The sequence below is a fragment of the Mus musculus genome, chromosome X (assembly GCF_000001635.26).
Source record: "Mus musculus strain C57BL/6J chromosome X, GRCm38.p6 C57BL/6J".
Taxonomy (NCBI): domain Eukaryota; kingdom Metazoa; phylum Chordata; class Mammalia; order Rodentia; family Muridae; genus Mus; species Mus musculus.
In genome coordinates this window covers 42,922,886-42,945,287 of record NC_000086.7, presented here as the reverse complement: position 1 = coordinate 42,945,287, position 22,402 = coordinate 42,922,886, and the positions used below count along the sequence as shown (strand labels likewise).

Below are 22,402 nucleotides of genomic sequence, written 5' to 3'. Positions count from 1 at the left end.
AATAGAATTCATTTTTCTCCTCAAACCACTTGAATGCTTAACAGGTGATTATATATTTATATGTGTGTGTGTGGGGTGTGTGTGTGTGTGTGTGTGCATAAAACCTATAAGTACAATAGAGGCTGGGGAGATGCCTTGGCAGTTAAAATCAGTTGTTGGCTCTTGCAAAAGACCCAGGTTTCGTTGCCATCACCCACATATAACCATCTGTCACTCCAGTTCCAGAGGATCTAATACACTCTTCTTGCCCATGTGGGCAGCAGTTACATGGTGGCACTCAAACATACATTAAGAGAGAATACCCATATATACAATATAAAATGTATTAATGTTTAAAGAAAGAATTACAGTCACATTAATATTAAAGATGTTTTGGTTCATCCAGAGAAAGGATAAACTATACTTGTCCACTCTCTTTTCTTGAAAAAAAAAAAACAAATTTCTTAGCTTTTTGATCTTCTACTCTCTAATAGTAAATTGTACGTTTGAAACCTCAAGTGTCCATAGGCAGATATACTTAAGATTAACTTCTTGATCACTGAGCACTGTGAAGGTAACAGTCATTAGCCTTAAGATTAACATTTATGTGCTAGTTTCACATGAGTTATAAGAACTTATTATGACAAGTGAACAATTTAACACTATAAAGTAGACATATATGCTTAGGATTTGTAGGAGTGGTTAATACTAGTAATAAACCCCTCTGCCTTCCTGGAAGCCCGTTTCCTTTGATTTCCTCTCAAGCCTAGGAGAACAGTTGAGAAAGTAACACCAAGTGGCACAGCCTTATAATTATCCTTGAGATACCTGATAAAAGTAGTTATGACAAAAGCCTGGTGTTATTTGCACACATACATTATGATGATCTTTATGCAAATGCATTAATGTTACTTCCAAAAATTCATCATTACTAACATATGCCAATAATTCCTAATTCAATATATTTTGGGTCTACCTGATTCAAAATTTCAATTTTTTTTTCTGAACTTATAAAGGCAACTTTACGCACACACTGTGCATTGCATAATACCATGTGTTGGGTTGTAGGCTAATATCCTTTAATGAAATTCACTATTTTTCCAATCCAATGTATAAACCCCCCTTTAATAAAAGATCATAATTATGCTGAAACAATACCACTCTGCCACCAGAGGAATTGGAAAGAAAGCCAACAGTCTTCATGATCTTTTTTTACTTTAGCCCAGTAAGAGATACAATTTCTGACTCTTTATGACATTTATCCTAAATGATAGAAGTAGATATGGCCTCTTTGGCAACATGCACAACATGATATCTTTGGGGGAAAACAAATTTGAGAGAACATAATCACAGTATCACTAAAGTAAAGAGAGGTAATTTTAATACATAATATTGTTTTAAAAACGGATAGTATATCTACTTTGGTTAAATTGTCCAAGAGAAATGACATAGTTGGCATAATTTTAATACTGGTAATATTTTTAACATCCAAATAAAATTATTTTTTATGTTCAGTTAATTCTGCTACAGCATTTATTTTGAAAGCATTAATTTGTTCCTTTGCTATTCGGTGTCTTTAAAACAGCTTTTAAATTTAAGCCAAAATTTGTGTTTCCAACCTGTTAAAAACAAGCACTAGATGAATGAGGAAAAACTGCATGCAGAGGAACGCCACATGCAAATCCATGCAATGGGCACACTGAAACACCCCCATGCATATTAGTAGCCTTCTCTATGAACAGCTGACATTAGGACTACTGTCACAGGCAGATAATCCTCCTACTATTTTCTTTCTATCTTTTATTATTTATTAATCATTTTACTATTTAAATTTCAAATGTTATCCCCATCACTGTCCCCCCCCATGAACTTCCTACCGAATTCCCCTCCCCTTTGCCTCTATGAGGGTGCTCCTCCACCCAATCACCCAGCCCATCTCACCTCTCTAGCATTCTCCTCCTCTGGAGCATCAAGCCTCCACAGGTTCAAGCGCCTCCCCTCCCACTGATGCCAGATGAGGCAATCCTCTGCTACATATATAGTGGGAGCCATGGACAGGTTCATGTTTACTCTTTGGTTGGTAATTAATCCCTGGGAGCTCTGAAGAGTTCTAATAACACAATGTTTGCAACCCTCCAACACCCATTTTCACAAACAGATTTCAAATATTTTTGAAAATAAAATATCATACTTGGTTTGCCATTCGTCCATTTGTTAATTACCAATATGTATAAAACTCTACTATCACTCTTACTAAGTCTCTTTCTTTAAATATATCATTGATAGTTTAGGGAGTATTATATTCTGTATTAGTTCTTCTGTTGCCATGACACAATATTGGACAGAAACAAATTAGAAAAGAATTGTTGTCTTACAAGTCCTGGGGGTACAGTTTAATATAACAAGGAAGGCATAGCAGTACAAGTAGAAGGTGACTGGGTACATTACTTACAAGGACAATAATTATAGAACAATGAATAATTTAGCTCAGTTCCATCTCCGCTTTTCATGAAGAAGAGGGTCCGAGCCTAGGAAATGGTACCCACTACAGCTAGAATGGTTCACCACTGTCCCGGTTAACTTAATATCTCTTCACAAATTGTCCACTTGCTTGTCTTTTCAATGATTCTAGCTCTTGTCAAGCTAAAAATTTACATTCACTATCACACTCTCCAACATAATTTTTAAAGAATTTCAACGTTGATTTCCATAGTATAATAAATTTTAAAAATGAATGCAATGCCTTTTAGCAGAACTCAATGTTAATGAAATATAAAAGGCAAGATATCCTAGAGAGGTTTTGTAATTTCTGCTGAAAGTTTATACAACAGTGATCCATATTAAGCATCATCTGCAAAATCAGTTGGGGAAGATGCATGCCACCTTCTTACCTTATAGAGAAAAAAGAAGTACTCTTTAAAAGCATATACTTCTACCAACAACCCTGCCACATGTAAAATATCTTAGATCTACAGTTTGGAGTGATTTCCCCACTGAGTGATTATTTTACCCAGTTATTTTAGGACCTCACACCTGAAATTGGTTCATTTCCACATATATTATATGAATTAGACCTTGCCATTTGAAAACTTAATTTACTTCTAGAAAGCTTTAGAACTGTGTTTGAACATTGATATTTGTGTAACCCCCCATAGCTCCCAATTTTGCTTCTTTCACTTGGGCACTGGACTGTATGGTTGCCAAAAACATTTGGAAGTGCGTGCATACAACTCCAAACCTGACAGAATTAGTGCTCTATAGCTCCTAACACTGAACACTAATGTATTTTTCATTACTGTTTAATGTTGGGAAATCCCATTTCATGGAGCCCAAGGATTAAATTGCTTTACTTGGAGGGAACAAGTGCATTCTCCATCTTTTTCCTGAGGTGATAAAAAGAAAAAGAAAAGAAAAGAAAAGAAAAGAAAAGAAAAGAAAAGAAAGAAAAATGAGTATGAGATCATTTGTATTTCATAAAGGTTAAGGTCTGCATGTAAGAAATTAAGTATAACATACCAAAACTGTGAAAGCATTTAAAGAAAATATTAGCATTATGAATGACTCTGCATTTGAAATATGGGAATAAAAATAGATAGTAAAATTCATTGTTATATGCATATGAGTAAATATGCATATTTAATTATGCATGTATGCACATGTATCAATATACACATATATAATTATGATTACTGTACATAACAATTCTACCTGCAGTAGAAGTGTAATAATATATACTAATGTGTGTGTGTGTATATATATATACACACACACATAAAAGTAGATTATATTGATTGATTTTTATTTTGTACAACACTACTGAATGGCAACTTTCTTTTGAATAACTTCCTTAAAGAAAGTATGGCATAGGCTAGTAAATATCATGTGTTTGTTTAGAGGTATTCTAAACTTGAACACTGAAATAAAACTTCCTCTGGCTGTGAAAAACCACAATGGCTTCTTTTTCTCTACATCATTAAATGTTTCTTATACGTGATTTTGGATGCCAAATCTGTACTGTGATAGTATTCCTCTTGACACTTTGTGAGAGAATTGCTTAAAATGCCTCCTTTTGCATAGTATTGTTCTTCCCCAGGGTCCTAAGAAAAGACTTTCAATGAAGAAACATACCTGTCTATGAGCAATCAACTAGATATTCAGTAGATATGCATAAGAATGATAACCAAAGAAAACACTACAGGAAATTCTTTAGGACCCATGAATGAATCAAAATCCTTTGGGACCTTGCTTTAAATCAGTACTGTACTCCATGGTTTCTGACATAAAAGAGAAGTTGAATATGACAATTCACTAAGAAATACATATTCTTAGAGAAAAGGCAAAACGTGTGCTCTATAAAATAAATACCATAGTTTATCAACCTCAAAGGCTAAACTTTATTAAGAACAGTAAATGTTAAAATTATAGAAAAGAGTCACCTTCATTATCCAAGTTAATATAATAGAGAGTACTGAATAATGAATCACCACACAGGCGATTTTATAACAGTTTATTCTGATGGGCAGTGTCAATTTTCAACTTGATAGACACTAGAATCATCTCGGAGATAAGCCTCTGGTCTTGACTATGGGGAATAATTTTGGTTGCATGTTGATTGATGTGGGGAAAGTCATCTTAATCCCCAAGGCACAGAACTGCGAACTGTATAAGATCAAGAAAGCAAGCTAAGCAAGAGCTCACATTCAGTCCTCTCTGTTTTCCAATTGTGGATGTGATATGATCAACTGCATCAAGCTTCTGCTCCCTTGACTTCCCCACTACAGTAGATTGTCCTTTGAACTGGGCCTTAGTGAGGGTTTCATTGCTGTGAAGGGACATTGTGACTATAGCAACTCTTATAAAGGAAAATATTTTACTAGGGCTGGCTTACAGTTTCAGAGTTTCGGTCCATTATCATTATGACAGGAACCATGACAACATACAGGCAGACACTGTGCTGAAGAAGAAGCCCAGAGTTCTACATTTTGATTCAAAGACTGCAGAAGTAGACTGTGTTCCACACTGACTATAGTTTGAACACAGGAGACCTCAAAGGCCACCTCAACAGTGACATGCTTCCTCCAACAAGGCTGAACCTACTCCAACAAGGCCATATCTCCTAATAGTGCCACTCTCTATGAGCCAAGCATTCAAAATCATGAATCTTGGGTGAAGGCATTTCTATGAAAACCACTACAATTGTAAGTTAAAATAAAACATTTCTCCTTGAAGTTGCTTTTGTGAGAATATTTTTATCATATCAAAAGGAAAAGAAACTAAGGTAGTGCGTGACTGGGCATGTCATTTCAACTCTCCAGGGCCTTCCGGTTCATCATCTGAAGCCAGACTACAGACTCTGTATTCTTCCCATTCTTAACATCTTCTACTACAGTCAGCATATAGTCATCAGCATATTATCTTCATCTCCATCTTTTAGCAGCCAAATTCATCAAAAGGATATTATATTAGATATAATAGACATATTGTAAGTGACAGGTTCAAGTTTAGGTATGAAAGAAACTGAACTCCAAGCCAAGTTTGACATTCCGCCAAAGCCTGTGCTCTTTTATAGCATTTTGCCATCCACTACCTTTCATTCTGTGTTTTATAAGTTATAGTAACTTAGGAAGGAAGCAGACACATAAAGATAAGTGAAACATTTAGAAAATGTACAAGATTTTATGTCTGTGAATCATAAGGAAAAAAACTGTATTAGCCATATCTGTACCATGGTACTGGTCAAAGAATCATATGTGCATTCTATTCATGTTAAACTACTAATTTGCTTTGGTTCCTAGACAACTTTCCCATCTGAAAAATGAGAGAATCTACTAGCACTTTATGCTTCCTTGAATCTAAAAAATGCAAATCATATTTCTGTCTATGTGATTATGAATACGGATGCAAACGTTTTAAAATATTAAAAAAATGTTAGGTACTAGTGATGATGTTTGGGGATTTATGGGTTTGGTGTTGAACAGAGAGTCCTAGGGTAGTTTAGGAATTTTACGGATTGCTTTAAGTATAGAAAGATAACTGAACTCCTAGAGGAATCTGTAAATAACATAATCTTCACTCTTTACCCTATCTGCCTTTTGTGCAATTCATATTTTCATATGTTGAGTTTATTTAAAAGGGGAACCACGTGTACTAGAAAATTCAACCAAGAATTTGTCATACTTTTGCTCCTGGGATAGCATTTTTCTTTTTTGATATGAAAACCAAGCCAATGTCTTTAAAATTCATGTCTGAAGTGGAAGGATTGAAAGAAGTGATTTTTTTTCCTCTGATCAGTCCCTGCAAAGTGGGCCTCAGAACACACCAGCTGAGCCCTCTGTTAGGCAGAGAAAGCCTCTGGCATTTTTCTGCTTTTCAATTCTGTCATTGGGGAGGTGGGACAAAGCTGTACCATCTACAAAGTTTATCCAGAACGTGCTGGTGTTACAAGCTATACTTGACATCTATTATGTTTCTCCTGTGGAAGAGGAAAAACTATCTGTTACAATAGTGATTTCTTTTCAAAGGGCTTTAATTGGGGTATTTCTCCTGGGCCAGATTCTAACTAACTTTCTTGATATGTGCCTGTCCAGACAGCGATGGAAAACTACCAAACACTAGCAACATCAGGAGTCTGAGGACTTCTTTCCCTATCTGCAAACAAGCAGGAAAAAAATATCTTTCCATTGCTACCTAGGGTATTCTAACATAGCAGAGCTCCTAAAAGGGTGTAGCAAAAGGCAAGGTGTTCAGACTTCGCTTTGCATGGCCATGGAAATGTGTATAGTAGCCAGAACAACATCCCCTTAGCCTACTTTTTACAAGGAGATGTTGGGTTTATGAAGAGATTAGTTCCGCACAGTTGAGTTACACACTTGTGAAGTATTTTTCTGAAATATGGATTTCCTCCTGTGTAGGCAGGCTAACATCCTTTCCTGAGGTAAGTCAGAAGGTGGCCTTATATTTTTATTTGAAGTACAGAATGATTTCTCCTCACAACAAATTTGTGCCTCTCACTAGTATTTTCAGAAATGTGATTTTTTTTTTTGCAACGGATGGAAATCATGTCCCTTCCATTCTGTAGCCGTATATCTCGTTGATGACAAATTGTGTGAGGTGGCCTCATTACTTTTAGCTTCTATATTCCTGAAGAATTTACACATAAATGTAACCATGGATGTTTTACATTTCATATGCTTGCTGGACGTGCTTTTTTAAGTGACGTCTTTACAGATGAACTTCAAACTTTTCTTCCACCCCACAGGTTACATTATCTGAAAGCCCAGTAAGTCTGTCATGCTGTGCTCCCAAAGTAGGAGAGTAAGTTTTTTATTTTCTGTTTTTCTTCTCTCAATTTTAGACATGCAAAGCAGCCCACACAACCAGTTCACCTTCAGACCCCTCCCACCACCGCCACCTCCTCCACATGCCTGCACCTGTGCCAGGAAGCCACCTCCTACAGTGGACTCTCTACAAAGAAGATCAATGACTACCCGCAGCCAGCCCAGCCCAGCTGCTCCTGCTCCTCCAACCAGCACACAGGATTCAGTTCATCTGCATAACAGCTGGGTCTTGAACAGTAACATACCACTGGAGACCAGGTACTTAAGCTATTATTCACCCTACTACATTTGAATATTGACAGATGATGACTCTCCTGATTGCAGGAACTCCTTTCACCATAGTTATCTGCAAAGAAACAAACATGTACCATTACACACAGCCAGGTATACAAATAAAAGGGCAGATCCCTTCATAGGCACACATGGAATAATGTACTGGGCACATTTTCACATAGATGTATGTATAAAGATGCAATCCCGTGCATAAATAGCTCATTTTCAGACACCCTCCAAAACTAAAATAAAGCAATGATCTGAACTGTCACTGTGCCCTTAACATGAAAAATAACTGTGTTGTGTTTCAAAGATTTACAGAGAGAGAGAGAGAGAGAGAGAGAGAGAGAGAGAGAGAGAGAGAAAAGAAAAGAGAGAAAGAGAGGAAGAAAGGAAGAAAGAAAGAAAGAAAGAAAGGAAGGAAGGAAGGAAGGAAGGAAGGAAGGAAGGAAGAAAGAAAGAAAGAAAGAAAGAAAGAAAGAAGAAAGAGAAAGAGAAAGAGAGGAAGAAAGGAAGGAAGGAAGGAAGGAAGGAAGGAAGGAAGGAAGGAAGAAAGAAGAAAGAAAGAAAGAAAGACAAACAGTTGGATAAATAGTAGTCACTGCCATATTATTTCTTATAAAAATCATTTGAAAAGAAAGTGCCTTCTAATAGTTTAGAAAGGGTAACATGAAAATTGTATTCTAGTAGCATGACTCGTAGAAGGGAAATAAGGCACTATTTTTCTGTCATATTTGAGTTTCTAAATTCATTCCCTAAATTTTATTGTGAGCAAAGTTCTACTCCTCTGTAGCTCTGGGTCCTCTGAGCAGAAAGGCACTTTGGCACTAGGCAAATGGAAAGTCACTCGCCATTTCCCATCGTTCTTTCTTTAAAAATTTACCATTTTTAGAAAAGGCAGTCTAGCTCAGCAATAGAGCTCTTGCCAGTCATTCAGAAGACCCTGACTTCAATCCTCATCATCACATACCCAAATGTCACTTTCTATTAACATAGGAAAGGATAACTAGTGAAGCATACTGCTCTGTTGTCAAATTCCAGGAGTTCCTGTTGACTTCTTTATGTCTTAATTATTTTTGAAAGACAATTTTATATAAACAACATTCATAATATATCAGTCAATAAACAATGCCTGTCATGAACTTCTATCTTAATATCCTCTGGGAATCATAACAGAAAGGGAGTGACTAATAAACTCACATTATGAGGTTTTCCTCCTTAGTAGCATATTAAATTAGAGGGCATCAGCAAGTATCACCATTAACACACTGAAAGTGCTGTGGCCGCAATCCAGAAAACTGTATCATTTACCACATACTTGATTAAAAAGGTTTTATAAGCCACTCTTTTCTGCTACCTTCTGATAGAAAGCACAGTGGTAGTAGTCAGCACCTATGGTGAAGACAACAGATTTTGAATACTAGTAATGATAAGGTTTGTGCATTTTTATTATCATTGAGAATTTCATACAGGTATACGTGTTTTTCGATAAAATCTAACCTTTATTTCTTCCCCATTCCTTTCCTTATCCTCCTACTCCTTGTTCATCTTCTTCTTATTTTTTATTGTAATCAAAGGGAGAAAATGTATAAAGTGAGAGAAGCAAAGGTTAAAGGAACTATTCAGGGGCAGAAGAGGTAGCTCAGCAGTTAAGAGAACTCTCTGTTCCTCCAGTAGACCTGGGTTTAATTCCCAGCTCCAAGGTCACTCACAGCTATGTACCTCTAGTCCCATGGGATCTGATAACATTTTCTGCCTAACTTGGGCACCAGGCATGCACATGGTACACAGATGTATGTGTGAGGCAAAACACCTAAAGTAAACATATAAAATTAAATTTTTTGAATAATAATAGAAATCCTTATAGTTTTAAACAGATGTATCTCCCTCATTCTCCTTTCGACTCTTCTGTGGGGCTTGCAATAGCTAAGGAAAGAGTGGGACAATATGGTTAACTAGCTGTTCTGTCAAGTAACACAGTTCCATCCTCAGGAAGACAAATAACAGGAAATCTGGAAGGAGGATGAGCAGGCTCAGGCAAATTAAGAAATAAAACTATTCTTATTTGAAATGTGCATCTAGGCATGTTTGTACAAATTGCACCCACGGACCTTCTGTATCTGTACAAGGAATGTATTAATTGGTCTCAGTTTCCTAAGATGTAGAGACAAACATAAGTTTCCATGTGATACTGAGAAGAGAGCCTTTTTAGTCCATTTGGAAATATATTCAGCATCAGAAAAATAAGTTAAAAATACTTGGAAGCCTTACTGGCCTGATTAACTAAAGCTTTCCAATTTTATCCTTGAAAAATATTCATTTCATGCTTAGTCAATAAAGCGTAAGAGTGAGTGCACAGTAACTTATGCACAAGCTGGATAATAGGACCCTTTAGAGCTTTAGCTTCCTCATTTGTAACAAAATAAATAGAAAATTGCCTTAGGAGCAAGCACTTAGTCCCTGGCTCCCATCACTAGCACACCCCCAAAATTGCCTACCATGATCATGTGATAAAAAGAACAAACTACTCCAATATAGAGTATGTCATGAATTGTAAAACACTGTACATTTGAAAGGTGATATTATTATCCCTACTAAGTAGTTGCCTGCCTGTTTGTGTATCTCTATTAAAAGAATTGACTAATAACTGAAATATTCCCTTCTATCTCGGACAATTACTCAGATTCCTTTTAAACCAAACTTGACCGTTTTTAATTAGCTATTTTGTTTATTTACATTTCAAATGTTATTCCCTTTCCCATTTCTCCACCCCACCTGGAAACCCCCTATCCCATCCCCCCCCCATTCTCCTGCTTCTATGAGGGTGTCCCCACCCACCCATTCCCTCCTCCCTGCCCTGGCATTCCCCTTCACTGGGGCATCAAACAACATCAGGCCCAAGGGCCTCTCCTCCCACTGACATCCAATTAGGTCATCCCCTGCTACTACATATGCAGCCAGCGTCATGGATCGCTCCACGTGAACTCTCTGGTTGGTTGTCCAGTCCCCGGGAGCTCGGGGGATTCTGGTCTGTTGACACTGTTGCTCCCCCCATGGAGCTGCAAACCCCTTCAGCTCCTTCAGTCCTTTCTCTAACTCCTCCATCAGGGACCCCATGCTCAGTCCATTGGCTGGCTGCGAGCATACGATGAGTTGGTTTGTTATATGTAATATGTTATATGTTTGCTAAATTGTCTCCCAGTTACTTAAAGTAATTGTCTCCCAATTACTTCATAGGTTCCTCATATTTCTGGGTTCCAACTTCCTCTTTAAAGCACACTCACTTTTCACAAACTGCTCTCAGATTCTAAAGTCTAACACTCAATGCATCCTGAGGCTTAGTTTCTTTGCCTTCACAGAGCAAAGGTCATTCAGGTTTCCCTGAAAACCTCACATTTTCAATTGGATATTAGTCCCTGGAAACTTGGAAACACTGGTCAACACCCAAAGAAAAGGCAAAGTTTGTAGACACATATTGCTACTTTCCTTTTCCAGTAGCTTTTTCTTGCTGTTGGCTCTATTTCTTGTGTCTACCGCACTGTCTGCTTTGACCACTGCAATACAGGACTTCTTATGTAACACTTAATACCTCTCACCACATTTCTTCATCTTCCTGTGTCATTGCTAACTGTTTCATTTCATTGTGGTACTAGGTTCCAAAGTCTTTAAACGGGAATTTGATTAGCCCAGGTCATCTCTTATGTATCCTGATTTAAGCATTTTAGCAAACCTTGTCAGTTAGTCTCTCCCCCACTGAGACTAGGGCCAAGCAGAAAGCCATGAAGGAGTTACAGAGACAAAATTTGGAGCTGTGACGAAAGGATGGACCATCTAGTGATTGCCATATACAGGGATCCATCCCATAATCAGCTTCCAAACGCTGACACCATTGCATACACTAGCAAGATTTTGCTGAAAGGACCCAGATATAGCTCTCTCTTGTGAGACTATGCCGGGGCCTAGCAAACACAGAAGTGGATGATCACAGTCAGCTATTGGATGGGTCACACGGCCCCTAATGGAGGAGCTAGAGAAATTACCCAAGGAGCTAAAGGGAACTGCAACCCTATAGGTGGAACAACAATATGAACTAACCAGTACCCGGGAGCTCTTGTCTTTAGCTGCATATGTATCAAAAGATGGCCTAGTCGGCCATCACTGCAAAGAGAGGCCCATTGGACTTGCAAACTTTATATGCCCCAGTACAGGGGAACGCCAGGGCCAAAAAGGGGCAGTGGGTGGGTAGGGGATTGGGGGGGGTGGGTATGGGGGACCTTTGGGATAGCATTGAAAATGTAAACGAGGAAAATACCTAATTAAAAAAAAAAAAGGAGTAATAACATACTGAACACCAACCAGGCATTTGACAAGCACTCTCAAGATATTCCTAAGATTGCTGGTTGGAAAAGAGCTGGGAGCATATCACATGCCCTTTAAATAGGATTCTTGGTAGTTGCCTTAACTCATCTATCCAGGGATCTATGCTATGGCCATATATATATGCAAGATGATGAGATAATCATCCTTATTTTCATGTAAGTCACTGACAAAAATGTATATAAAACCAGTATCTTGCGAGAGCTCTCCAGAATGCAATGAGAAACGCTTCTGCATGGCTGTCTTTGCAGTCAGGTAGCATACTACTACTAACATACAACCCACAGTTCTGCCTCTTATTCAGAGACATACCATGTAAGATCTTGCCAAATGTCTTGGTGATATCTACATAATACGGCACACCTACATTATTACTGATCTGCCAATCTAATAACTGCTCAAACAGAAGGGAAGTTTTACCTAACATGAATACCTTTGAGATAATTTATACTTTCTTCTCAAGAGTTTCTCAAAATCATTTTCAAAAATAATTTGTACTACATTTATCCCATGATGTTTGGACTCTACCATATGGAGACTATATGTTGCCTTTCCATTTTCAAAACTAATGTCTCTGTTTACCATCTCCAGTTTTCTGCCACATTTTACCTGTGCCACAGTCCCTGAAATGGGTATTGCCCTTTGGTAAATGCCCTTGTGTATGTAGAACTCTGTGATCAGGCACATAAACACATATGTCTGTGTGTGTGTGTGTGTGTGTGTAAGGGAGATGTGTGTGTGTGTGTGTGTGTGTGTGTGTGTGTGTGTGTGTAAGGGAGAGAGAGAGATGAAACTCAAGCATCATTGTTCAGATACCATCTATCTTGTTTGATGAAACAAGGTTTTGCATTGGTCTGAGGTTTGCAAACTTACCTAGTCTGCTGGCCAGCATACTTCGAGCACCTGCCTCTCTGCCTCCCCAGAACTGGGTAACAAGTACACCCCAAGTTTATTGGCTTCCATTTTATTTATCCATTTTATTAATTTTCATGTAATATATTTTTATCATATTCTTCCCCCTCCCCTAATTCTTCCCATATCCTCCCCTTATCCAACTCATGATCATTCTTATAAAATGAAAAAACAAAGCAAAGATGATATAAACAATCAAACAAAACAACAACACACACTCTCTCTCTTTATTAACTTAGCCTCAAATGTTTTTAATGAATGCCCAGTTTGTGCTTTAATGTATATTTACTGATGCTTGTTTGCCATATTAAGTGCTTAGGTTCTTTTTGCAAAAAATGTTAGTAGTTAAAAAAGGATTCCCTAATCATTCATTCCAATAGCAGTTGCAAAAAACAAAAACAAAAAAATTTGCTATAATCCTTAGTGTTTTCTCAAAGGTGTGGGTTCATTTTGGATGTGAATATTATTGGTATTATTTTCATTATACATTCTATACCTTTGTATCTCTGGTCCACATGACCTTATTTCGGTACATACCCTTCTAATATTGAAGCTAAATGGAGACGATATAGTTGAGACACACAGATTTCTATCATTAACAAACTTTCTGATTTCCATTTTAAAGAGCCTCAGGATATGTAACCATACCTACTGTACTTAAAAAAAATAGAACTCTTTTCCTACAGTCTAGGATCTTAGCTTCATACTCTATTCATTAAGCCCAAGATAAAATAATTTCTTTCTCAAAAGCTTTAACCTACAAATTCCTCTATATTTTAGCTACTTATCTACATTTCATTTATACTAGCTTCTGGGGTGTACAGTCAAGTTGAGACTTTGCTATATATTTGAGTTTAGGTAAATAATATATCACTATGGGCCTATAGTCATTTTCTGTTCAGTATATATTTCTCTTATGGCACTTCTCGGCCTGTGTTGTAAGTTAACAGATATTCTTATTTATATGGAGAAATATATCATAGATTTCTGATCTGCTATTTATAAGGTAATGTGTCTTTGTATGTGCTCTTCAGCATCACCATGTTCTAGTTTTCTCATCTCTACAATAAAGATGATAGTAAAACCTATTCCATGAGGTCTATATGAGTATTTTAAGAATTAAATAAATTAAATTTGCAGTGTTCTTAGAGCAGCCATGAACCCAGGAAGCACTTGATAAATAGTAATAATAATACCAATAATAATAATACAAGGACTAGTTGTCCTTCTTATTCCCTTTCAATTTCTTTCTTCATCCATTTAAAAGTGTTTCTCTCTTTATGCTCATGCTTGCCCCAAAGTAAAAACATACTTACTGTAGTGCCTTTCTTGGCATCCTTTTACATAAAATATTCACTGTAATCACCTTATTCCAGTATTCAGAGTCATAGTGCCTTTTTTGTATTTTTATGACAAAAACATGCACGGTTTAGTGAGCCTGCCTTGTCATCAACGTCCAGAAGAGCTTTAGGATTGCTGCTACCTGTTTGCCATCAATCAGAGAAACAATGCCCTAACAACCCACTACATTCCAATTTATACCCTGCCATGAACCTTTCCTTCCTTAGCCATCAGCCTTTTTACCTCCTCTTTTATCTCTTCTCTCAACAGTGCCAGTACTAATACATTTTGGATGACCTATCTTTTTCAACCAAAGAGTGGGCACCTTACCAAATCAGAGAGAGTTAATGATGTACTTAGACATATGGACTCCAGCATCCCTAGACTAAGGCACTTAACTTTGGTCATGGCCTAGATATTACTAGCTGCCACCAGCCTCAGTTCCTCTAAGTGTTATATGGAGAAAATTGCAGGCCTTATATTGTGACTTTGTCTCAAGAGTTGAATGAAAAAATATTTGTAAAATATCAGTTCAAAGTCAAGAACATGTAAAGTATGAACAAAATATTATCATTTCCAGTTCGGTTTAAGATCCTGGCAGGAACCAGATGACAAGGAGAGAAATTCAGAGTCACTACAGTTCAAAGAGCCACATTAGCTTCAATCTGTTCTAAAAAAATCAACTGTTCTTAAATAAGAGTAGTCTATGACTTACTGAGCATGTCTTGCAGAGTGAGACATTCACTGAACACTTACTGATACTGGTTCTCTGTGGCCCCTTCAAAGATCTCTGTACTCCAGAACCTTAATTCTGTCTGTCCTCTTTCACCCTAACCTCCATCTTGATGCTATTATATAGCTTTGACCCTTTGCCATTCTAATGAAAGCTGTCAAGAGTAGATCACAGAAGCCACTAGATCTAGTGATGAATTTCACTTCCGTAATGTGGCCAGGGGAAATTTGTGGAATTCTAAACCTCAGTTTTCTCATCTTAAAAATGGGCTCCTCCTCACTCATATCACTCACTGACATCCAATCAACTGTGACAAGGTTTGCTTTAGAACTTATATAGGATTTATACACACCTTTTAGCTTTCTCTAGATTTTTAGAATCTCCTGTTTGTTTTGGTTTGGCTTTGCTTGCCTGTCTGAATGTCCCTCAATTCCATCCACACATCTTTGAGTTTATGTGGCCAGGCACACTTTAAGATCCGGTTAAGTGGTACTTCTTTCTGTGGTAACATCTAAAAGCCACACCCACAGCCTGCAAAACCAGAGCATGACCTTCAGCTTCTCAAACTTCTCATGCAGCTTCTCCTTCAATGACAATTTTCACTATTATAGTCTCCCTTAACTATGCTCTTTTGTGTCTCTCAAGTCAATTCCCTAACTCAGTTTATAGCCTCTCATTCATCAGAATATTTAGCCAAGTGCTAGTTCAAGACCATGGAAGTTGGTTTGCCATGCTCCTGAAAAGGTAATTTATTTATTTTGAATGACAGCTATAGACCTGAACCTTGGTCTTCCACCAAAATAATTCCTACTTAAAACTTTTGCTGTTAATTTTCCAATGCTAGGGAGAACATGAGTTTAAGAAAAGAATAGTCACATCAACTAATAAAGGCAAACCAGAACGATGTGAAGGAGTTATGCCTGCCCACAGGAGTTGGGGAAAGGTCTATCTATTTATTTTTAGCATATTCTGACAGATGACTATACCTTGGTATGACACTAATTGCCTTTATTGGTTTTAGGCCCATATATACAGGATTATTTTTTTTAAAGAAGAACAAAAACAATCAGTGAATAAGACAGTGACTGGCAAAGACTAAAGAAAGAAATTAAATCCATATAACTAATGCTTATTATCATACTTCTAGACCTAGTGTCTGTCTCTGGGAAAAGTAACATTTGGAAGAAATATTAACTGTAATGACAGTATTATAAATATCTTTGAAATAATACCTTTTACATATTAACCCATAAATATAAGCTATCTAGTGATAATTTTATTTCTGTATTATAAAGTAGTACTAAAATCTACCTAAGATTTATAAGTAGCTTTTTCCTTAGGATATTTGCAATAGAAAAATAGATTTACAGACACAATTTTTCCTCCAATAATGACTAAAGGAAAAAAAAAAGCTTGGATGTACACATTCAGTGCTTAAATTTGACAATTTCTCATGTTCTAATCCTTTAACAGCACCGGGGTTAGCCAAATCTATCTTCAGCCACAGATTTAAAGATTCATTTTAAGACAGGAAAATACTTCTGAGAACTAATCTATGACCTATAAATCCTGTTTAATACACATGAACAGGGATCAACCAATCTTTTCAGACTATAACAAATGATAAATGTGGAATATTTTAAATTTAAATAAAGATAACTCTGCATTCTCAATATATTCTTTGGATATTGGAGATGGAGTTTTAGTAATAAAGAACAATACATTGGACACCATTGTCACAACAGTCTGCCATCATTTTGGTGATGGTATTTTTAATCATGCTTTTTAATAAAATATCCTCAGGTTTATCTCAAAATAAAACCATAAGTAAACATAATTTGTTATATTTTATAAGGAAGGGGAATTTCTTCCAAGATGAGAAGAAATCTAATTTTATATGGAGATTTATCTAGCAATCCAAATGTAAATGTAAACAGGTGTTTTTAGGAATTTAAAGAGATGAACTGCTTGATGTAATATATGAGAAAAACAGTCAAAAATTAAAATGTAGACAAATCAATCTCTCTGACTTTTTTCCTTCCCTCACTGTATATCTACACAGTTCCCTACTGAATTCAATATTTAACACAAAAATGCCTGATTTTCAGCAAGAGAGAAACCTCTTTTAATAATTATCCCACTCCAATGATATTTGATTAATCATAATCAATATGTTCATTGTCGTGTCAAGTTAATCCACACTTGTGTGATATATTTTTCTGAAAGCATGGAATATATTTGACATGCTAGAAACACATTTCCTTTTTCTTTTTTTCTACAGAAGTCTCTCTCTCTCTCTTTCTCTCTCTCTCTATCTCTCTCTGTGTGTGTGTGTGTGTGTGTGTGTGTGTGTGTGTGTGTAGTGAGTGCATACACATAAATGTATGTGTTTGTTTCTGTGTATGTATCAAGGAGATTCTACTGAATCTCACCCATTGGGAGAAACCAGCTGGTTCTTTATTAATCCACAACACAAAAATGTTTGTGCTCTAAAAGCAGCAGATAAAATTGGGTTAAGTATTCAGATCTTTGAAGCATCTCTGCAAGATCTGTGAAAGCTTGATACTGAGCATTTCATTTAAGAACTTGAAAGCTCAAGAAAGAATTGCCCCCTTTGGCAAAGAGATAAGCAAATAAGCAGTAACATCTGCTTCTCTGTTCTATTAAAAAACAAAACAAAACAAAACAAAACAACCTCAGCTTCGGTGTGAGGGTATAAGACTGTGCATAAGAAAGACTTTAAATGGAAAAACTGTTCATTATAAATGCAATGATGGATTAAATGCCATGTAGATGCCTTTTAACAAATTTCATCAGGTTATTATTATTTCTTTACCATGTTCCAGTCCTGTTCTAGTTGCTCGGGATTACAACATAGTACACAATGAAAGAAAACCCTACCTTCAAAGATCTTATATTCTTTTTTTTTCTTTTTTTTTTTTTAATTACGTATTTTCCTCAATTACATTTCCAATGCTATCCCAAAAGTCCCCCACCACCACCCCCACTCCCCTACCCACCCATTCCCATTTTTTGGCCCTGGCGTTCCCCTGTACTGGGGCATATAAAGTTTGCGTGTCCAATGGGCCTCTCTTTCCAGTGATGGCCGACTAGGCCATCTTTTGATACATATGCAGCTAGAGTCAAGAGCTCCGGCATACTGGTGGGGAGTATAGTCTTTTCTCTTAGAAAAGTGAACAATTGACAACAGCAGCGGTCGCCATCTTGGTCCGGGACCCGCCGAACTTAGGAAATTAGTCTGAACAGGTGAGAGGGTGCGCCAGAGAACCTGACAGCTTCTGGAACAGGCGGAAGCACAGAGGCGCTGAGGCAGCACCCTGTGTGGGCCGGGGACAGCCGGCCACCTTCCGGACCAGAGGACAGGTGCCCGCCCGGCTGGGGAGGCGACCTAAGCCACAGCAGCAGCGGTCGCCATCTTGGTCCGGGACCCGCCGAACTTAGGGAATTAGTCTGAACAGGTGAGAGGGTGCGCCAGAGAACCTGACAGCTTCTGGAACAGGCGGAAGCACAGAGGCGCTGAGGCAGCACCCTTTGTGGGCCGGGGACAGCCAGCCACCGTCCGGACCGGAGGACAGGTGCCCACCCGGCAGGGGAGGCGGCCTAAGCCACAGCAGCAGCGGTCGCCATCTTGGTCCCGGGACTCCAAGGAACTTAGGAATTTAGTCTGCTTAGGTGAGAGTCTGTACCACCTGGGAACTGCCAAAGCAACACAGTGTCTGAGAAAGGTCCTGTTTTGGGCCTTCTTCTTCGGCCAGGAGGAGGTCCAAATACAAGATATCTGCGCACCTTCCCTGTAAGAGAGCTTGCCAGCAGAGAGTGCTCTGAGCACTGAAACTCAGAGGAGAGAATCTGTCTCCCAGGTCTGCTGATAGACGGTAACAGAATCACCAGAAGAACAATCTCTAAACAGAGTCAACTATAACTACTAACTCCAGAGATTACCAGATGGCGAAAGGTAAACGGAGGAATCTTACTAACAGGAACCAAGACCACTCACCATCACCAGAACCCAGCACACCCACTTCGCCCAGTCCAGGGAACCCCAACACACCTGAGAACCTAGACCTAGATTTAAAAGCATATCTCATGATGATGGTAGAGGACATCAAGAAGGACTTTAATAAATCACTTAAAGAAATACAGGAGAACACTGCTAAAGAGTTACAAGTCCTTAAAGAAAAACAGGAAAACACAATCAAACAGGTAGAAGTCCTTACAGAAAAAGAGGAAAAAACATACAAACAGGTGATGGAAATGAACAAAACCATACTAGACCTAAAAAGGGAAGTAGACACAATAAAGAAAACTCAAAGCGAGGCAACACTAGAGATAGAAACCCTAGGAAAGAAATCTGGAACCATAGATTTGAGCATCAGCAACAGAATACAAGAGATGGAAGAGAGAATCTCAGGTGCAGAAGATTCCATAGAGAACATCGGCACAACAATCAAAGAAAATGGAAAATGCAAAAAGATCCTAACTCAAAATATCCAGGAAATCCAGGACACAATAAGAAGACCAAACGTACGGATAATAGGAGTGGATGAGAATGAAGATTTTCAACTCAAAGGTCCAGCAAACATCTTCAACAAAATTATTGAAGAAAACTTCCCAAATCTAAAGAATGAGATGCATATGAACATACAAGAAGCCTACAGAACTCCAAATAGACTGGACCAGAAAAGAAATTCCTCCCGACACATAATAATCAGAACATCAAATGCACTAAATAAAGATAGAATACTAAAAGCAGTAAGGGAAAAAGGTCAAGTAACATATAAAGGCAAGCCTATCAGAATTACACCAGATTTTTCACCAGAGACTATGAAAGCCAGAAGAGCCTGGACAGATGTTATACAGACACTAAGAGAACACAAACTGCAGCCCAGGCTACTATACCCAGCCAAACTCTCAATTATCATAGAGGGAGAAACCAAAGTATTCCACGACAAAACCAAATTCACGCATTATCTCTCCACGAATCCAGCCCTTCAAAGGATAATAACAGAAAAAAACCAATACAAGAACGGGAACAACGCCCTAGAAAAAACAAGAAGGTAATCCCTCAACAAACCTAAAAGAAGACAGCCACAAGAACAGAATGCCACCTTTAACAACTAAAATAACAGGAAGCAACAATTACTTTTCCTTAATATCTCTTAACATCAATGGTCTCAACTCGCCAATAAAAAGACATAGACTAACAAACTGGCTACACAAACAAGACCCAACATTTTGCTGCTTACAGGAAACTCATCTCAGAGAAAAAGATAGACACTACCTCAGAATGAAAGGCTGGAAAACAATTTTCCAAGCAAATGGTATGAAGAAACAAGCAGGAGTAGCCATCCTAATATCTGATAAGATTGACTTCCAACCCAAAGTCATCAAAAAAGACAAGGAGGGACACTTCATTCTCATCAAAGGTAAAATCCTCCAAGAGGAACTCTCAATTCTGAATATCTATGCTCCAAATACAAGAGCAGCCACATTCACTAAAGAAACTTTAGTAAAGCTCAAAGCACACATTGCGCCTCACACAATAATAGTGGGAGACTTCAACACACCACTTTCACCAATGGACAGATCATGGAAACAGAAACTAAACAGGGACACACTGAAACTAACAGAAGTTATGAAACAAATGGATCTGACAGATATCTACAGAACATTTTACCCTAAAACAAAAGGATATACCTTCTTCTCAGCACCTCATGGTACCTTCTCCAAAATTGACCACATAATAGGTCACAAATCAGGCCTCAACAGATTCAAAAATATTGAAATTGTCCCATGTATCCTATCAGATCACCATGCACTAAGGCTGATCTTCAATAACAAAATAAATAACAGAAAGCCAACATTCACATGGAAACTGAACAACACTCTTCTCAATGATACCTTGGTCAAGGAAGGAATAAAGAAAGAAATTAAAGACTTTTTAGAGTTTAATGAAAATGAAGCCACAACGTACCCAAACCTTTGGGACACAATGAAAGCATTTCTAAGAGGGAAACTCATAGCTATGAGTGCCTTCAAGAAAAAACGGGAGAGAGCACATACTAGCAGCTTGACAACACATCTAAAAGCTCTAGAAAAAAAGGAAGCAAATTCACCCAAGAGGAGTAGACGGCAGGAAAAAATCAAACTCAGGGGTGAAATCAACCAAGTGGAAACAAGAAGAACTATTCAAAGAATTAACCAAACGAGGAGTTGGTTCTTTGAGAAAATCAACAAGATAGATAAACCCTTAGCTAGACTCACTAAAGGGCACAGGGACAAAATCCTAATTAACAAAATCAGAAATGAAAAGGGAGACATAACAACAGATCCTGAAGAAATCCAAAACACCATCAGATCCTTCTACAAAAGGCTATACTCAACAAAACTGGAAAACCTGGACGAAATGGACAAATTTCTGGACAGATACCAGGTACCAAAGTTGAATCAGGATCAAGTTGACCTTCTAAACAGTCCCATATCCCCTAAAGAAATAGAAGCAGTTATTAATAGTCTCCCAGCCAAAAAAAGCCCAGGACCAGACGGGTTTAGTGCAGAGTTCTATCAGACCTTCAAAGAAGATCTAACTCCAGTTCTGCACAAACTTTTTCACAAGATAGAAGTAGAAGGTATTCTACCCAACTCATTTTATGAAGCCACTATTACTCTGATACCTAAACCACAGAAAGATCCAACAAAGATAGAGAACTTCAGACCAATTTCTCTTATGAACATCGATGCAAAAATCCTTAATAAAATTCTCGCTAACCGAATCCAAGAACACATTAAAGCAATCATCCATCCTGACCAAGTAGGTTTTATTCCAGGGATGCAGGGATGGTTTAATATACGAAAATCCATCAATGTAATCCATTATATAAACAAACTCAAAGACAAAAACCACATGATCATCTCGTTAGATGCAGAAAAAGCATTTGACAAGATCCAACACCCATTCATGATAAAAGTTCTGGAAAGATCAGGAATTCAAGGCCAATACCTAAACATGATAAAAGCAATCTACAGCAAACCAGTAGCCAACATCAAAGTAAATGGAGAGAAGCTGGAAGCAATCCCACTAAAATCAGGGACTAGACAAGGCTGCCCACTTTCTCCCTACCTTTTCAACATAGTACTTGAAGTATTAGCCAGAGCAATTCGACAACAAAAGGAGATCAAGGGGATACAAATTGGAAAAGAGGAAGTCAAAATATCACTTTTTGCAGATGATATGATAGTATATATAAGTGACCCTAAAAATTCCAACAGAGAACTCCTAAACCTGATAAACAGCTTCGGTGAAGTAGCTGGATATAAAATTAACTCAAACAAGTCAATGGCCTTTCTCTACACAAAGAATAAACAGGCTGAGAAAGAAATTAGGGAAACAACACCCTTCTCAATAGCCACAAATAATATAAAATATCTC

The 22,402-nt window shown here is 37.7% G+C and overlaps 1 protein-coding gene across 8 annotated transcripts in view; it reads left to right on the top strand.

Annotated features, from left to right (window-relative positions):
• Tenm1 (teneurin transmembrane protein 1) overlaps positions 1 to 22,402 on the top strand; it is a 901,303-nt gene that overhangs the window by 483,881 nt on the left and 395,020 nt on the right. For all 8 annotated transcript variants that reach the window (XM_011251006.3, XM_006541491.4, XM_006541492.4 and 5 more), the window contains one exon: positions 7,334 to 7,574. In XM_011251006.3, the coding sequence (XP_011249308.1) occupies positions 7,334 to 7,574 (241 nt within the window). The remainder of the gene's footprint in view (positions 1 to 7,333; positions 7,575 to 22,402) is intronic.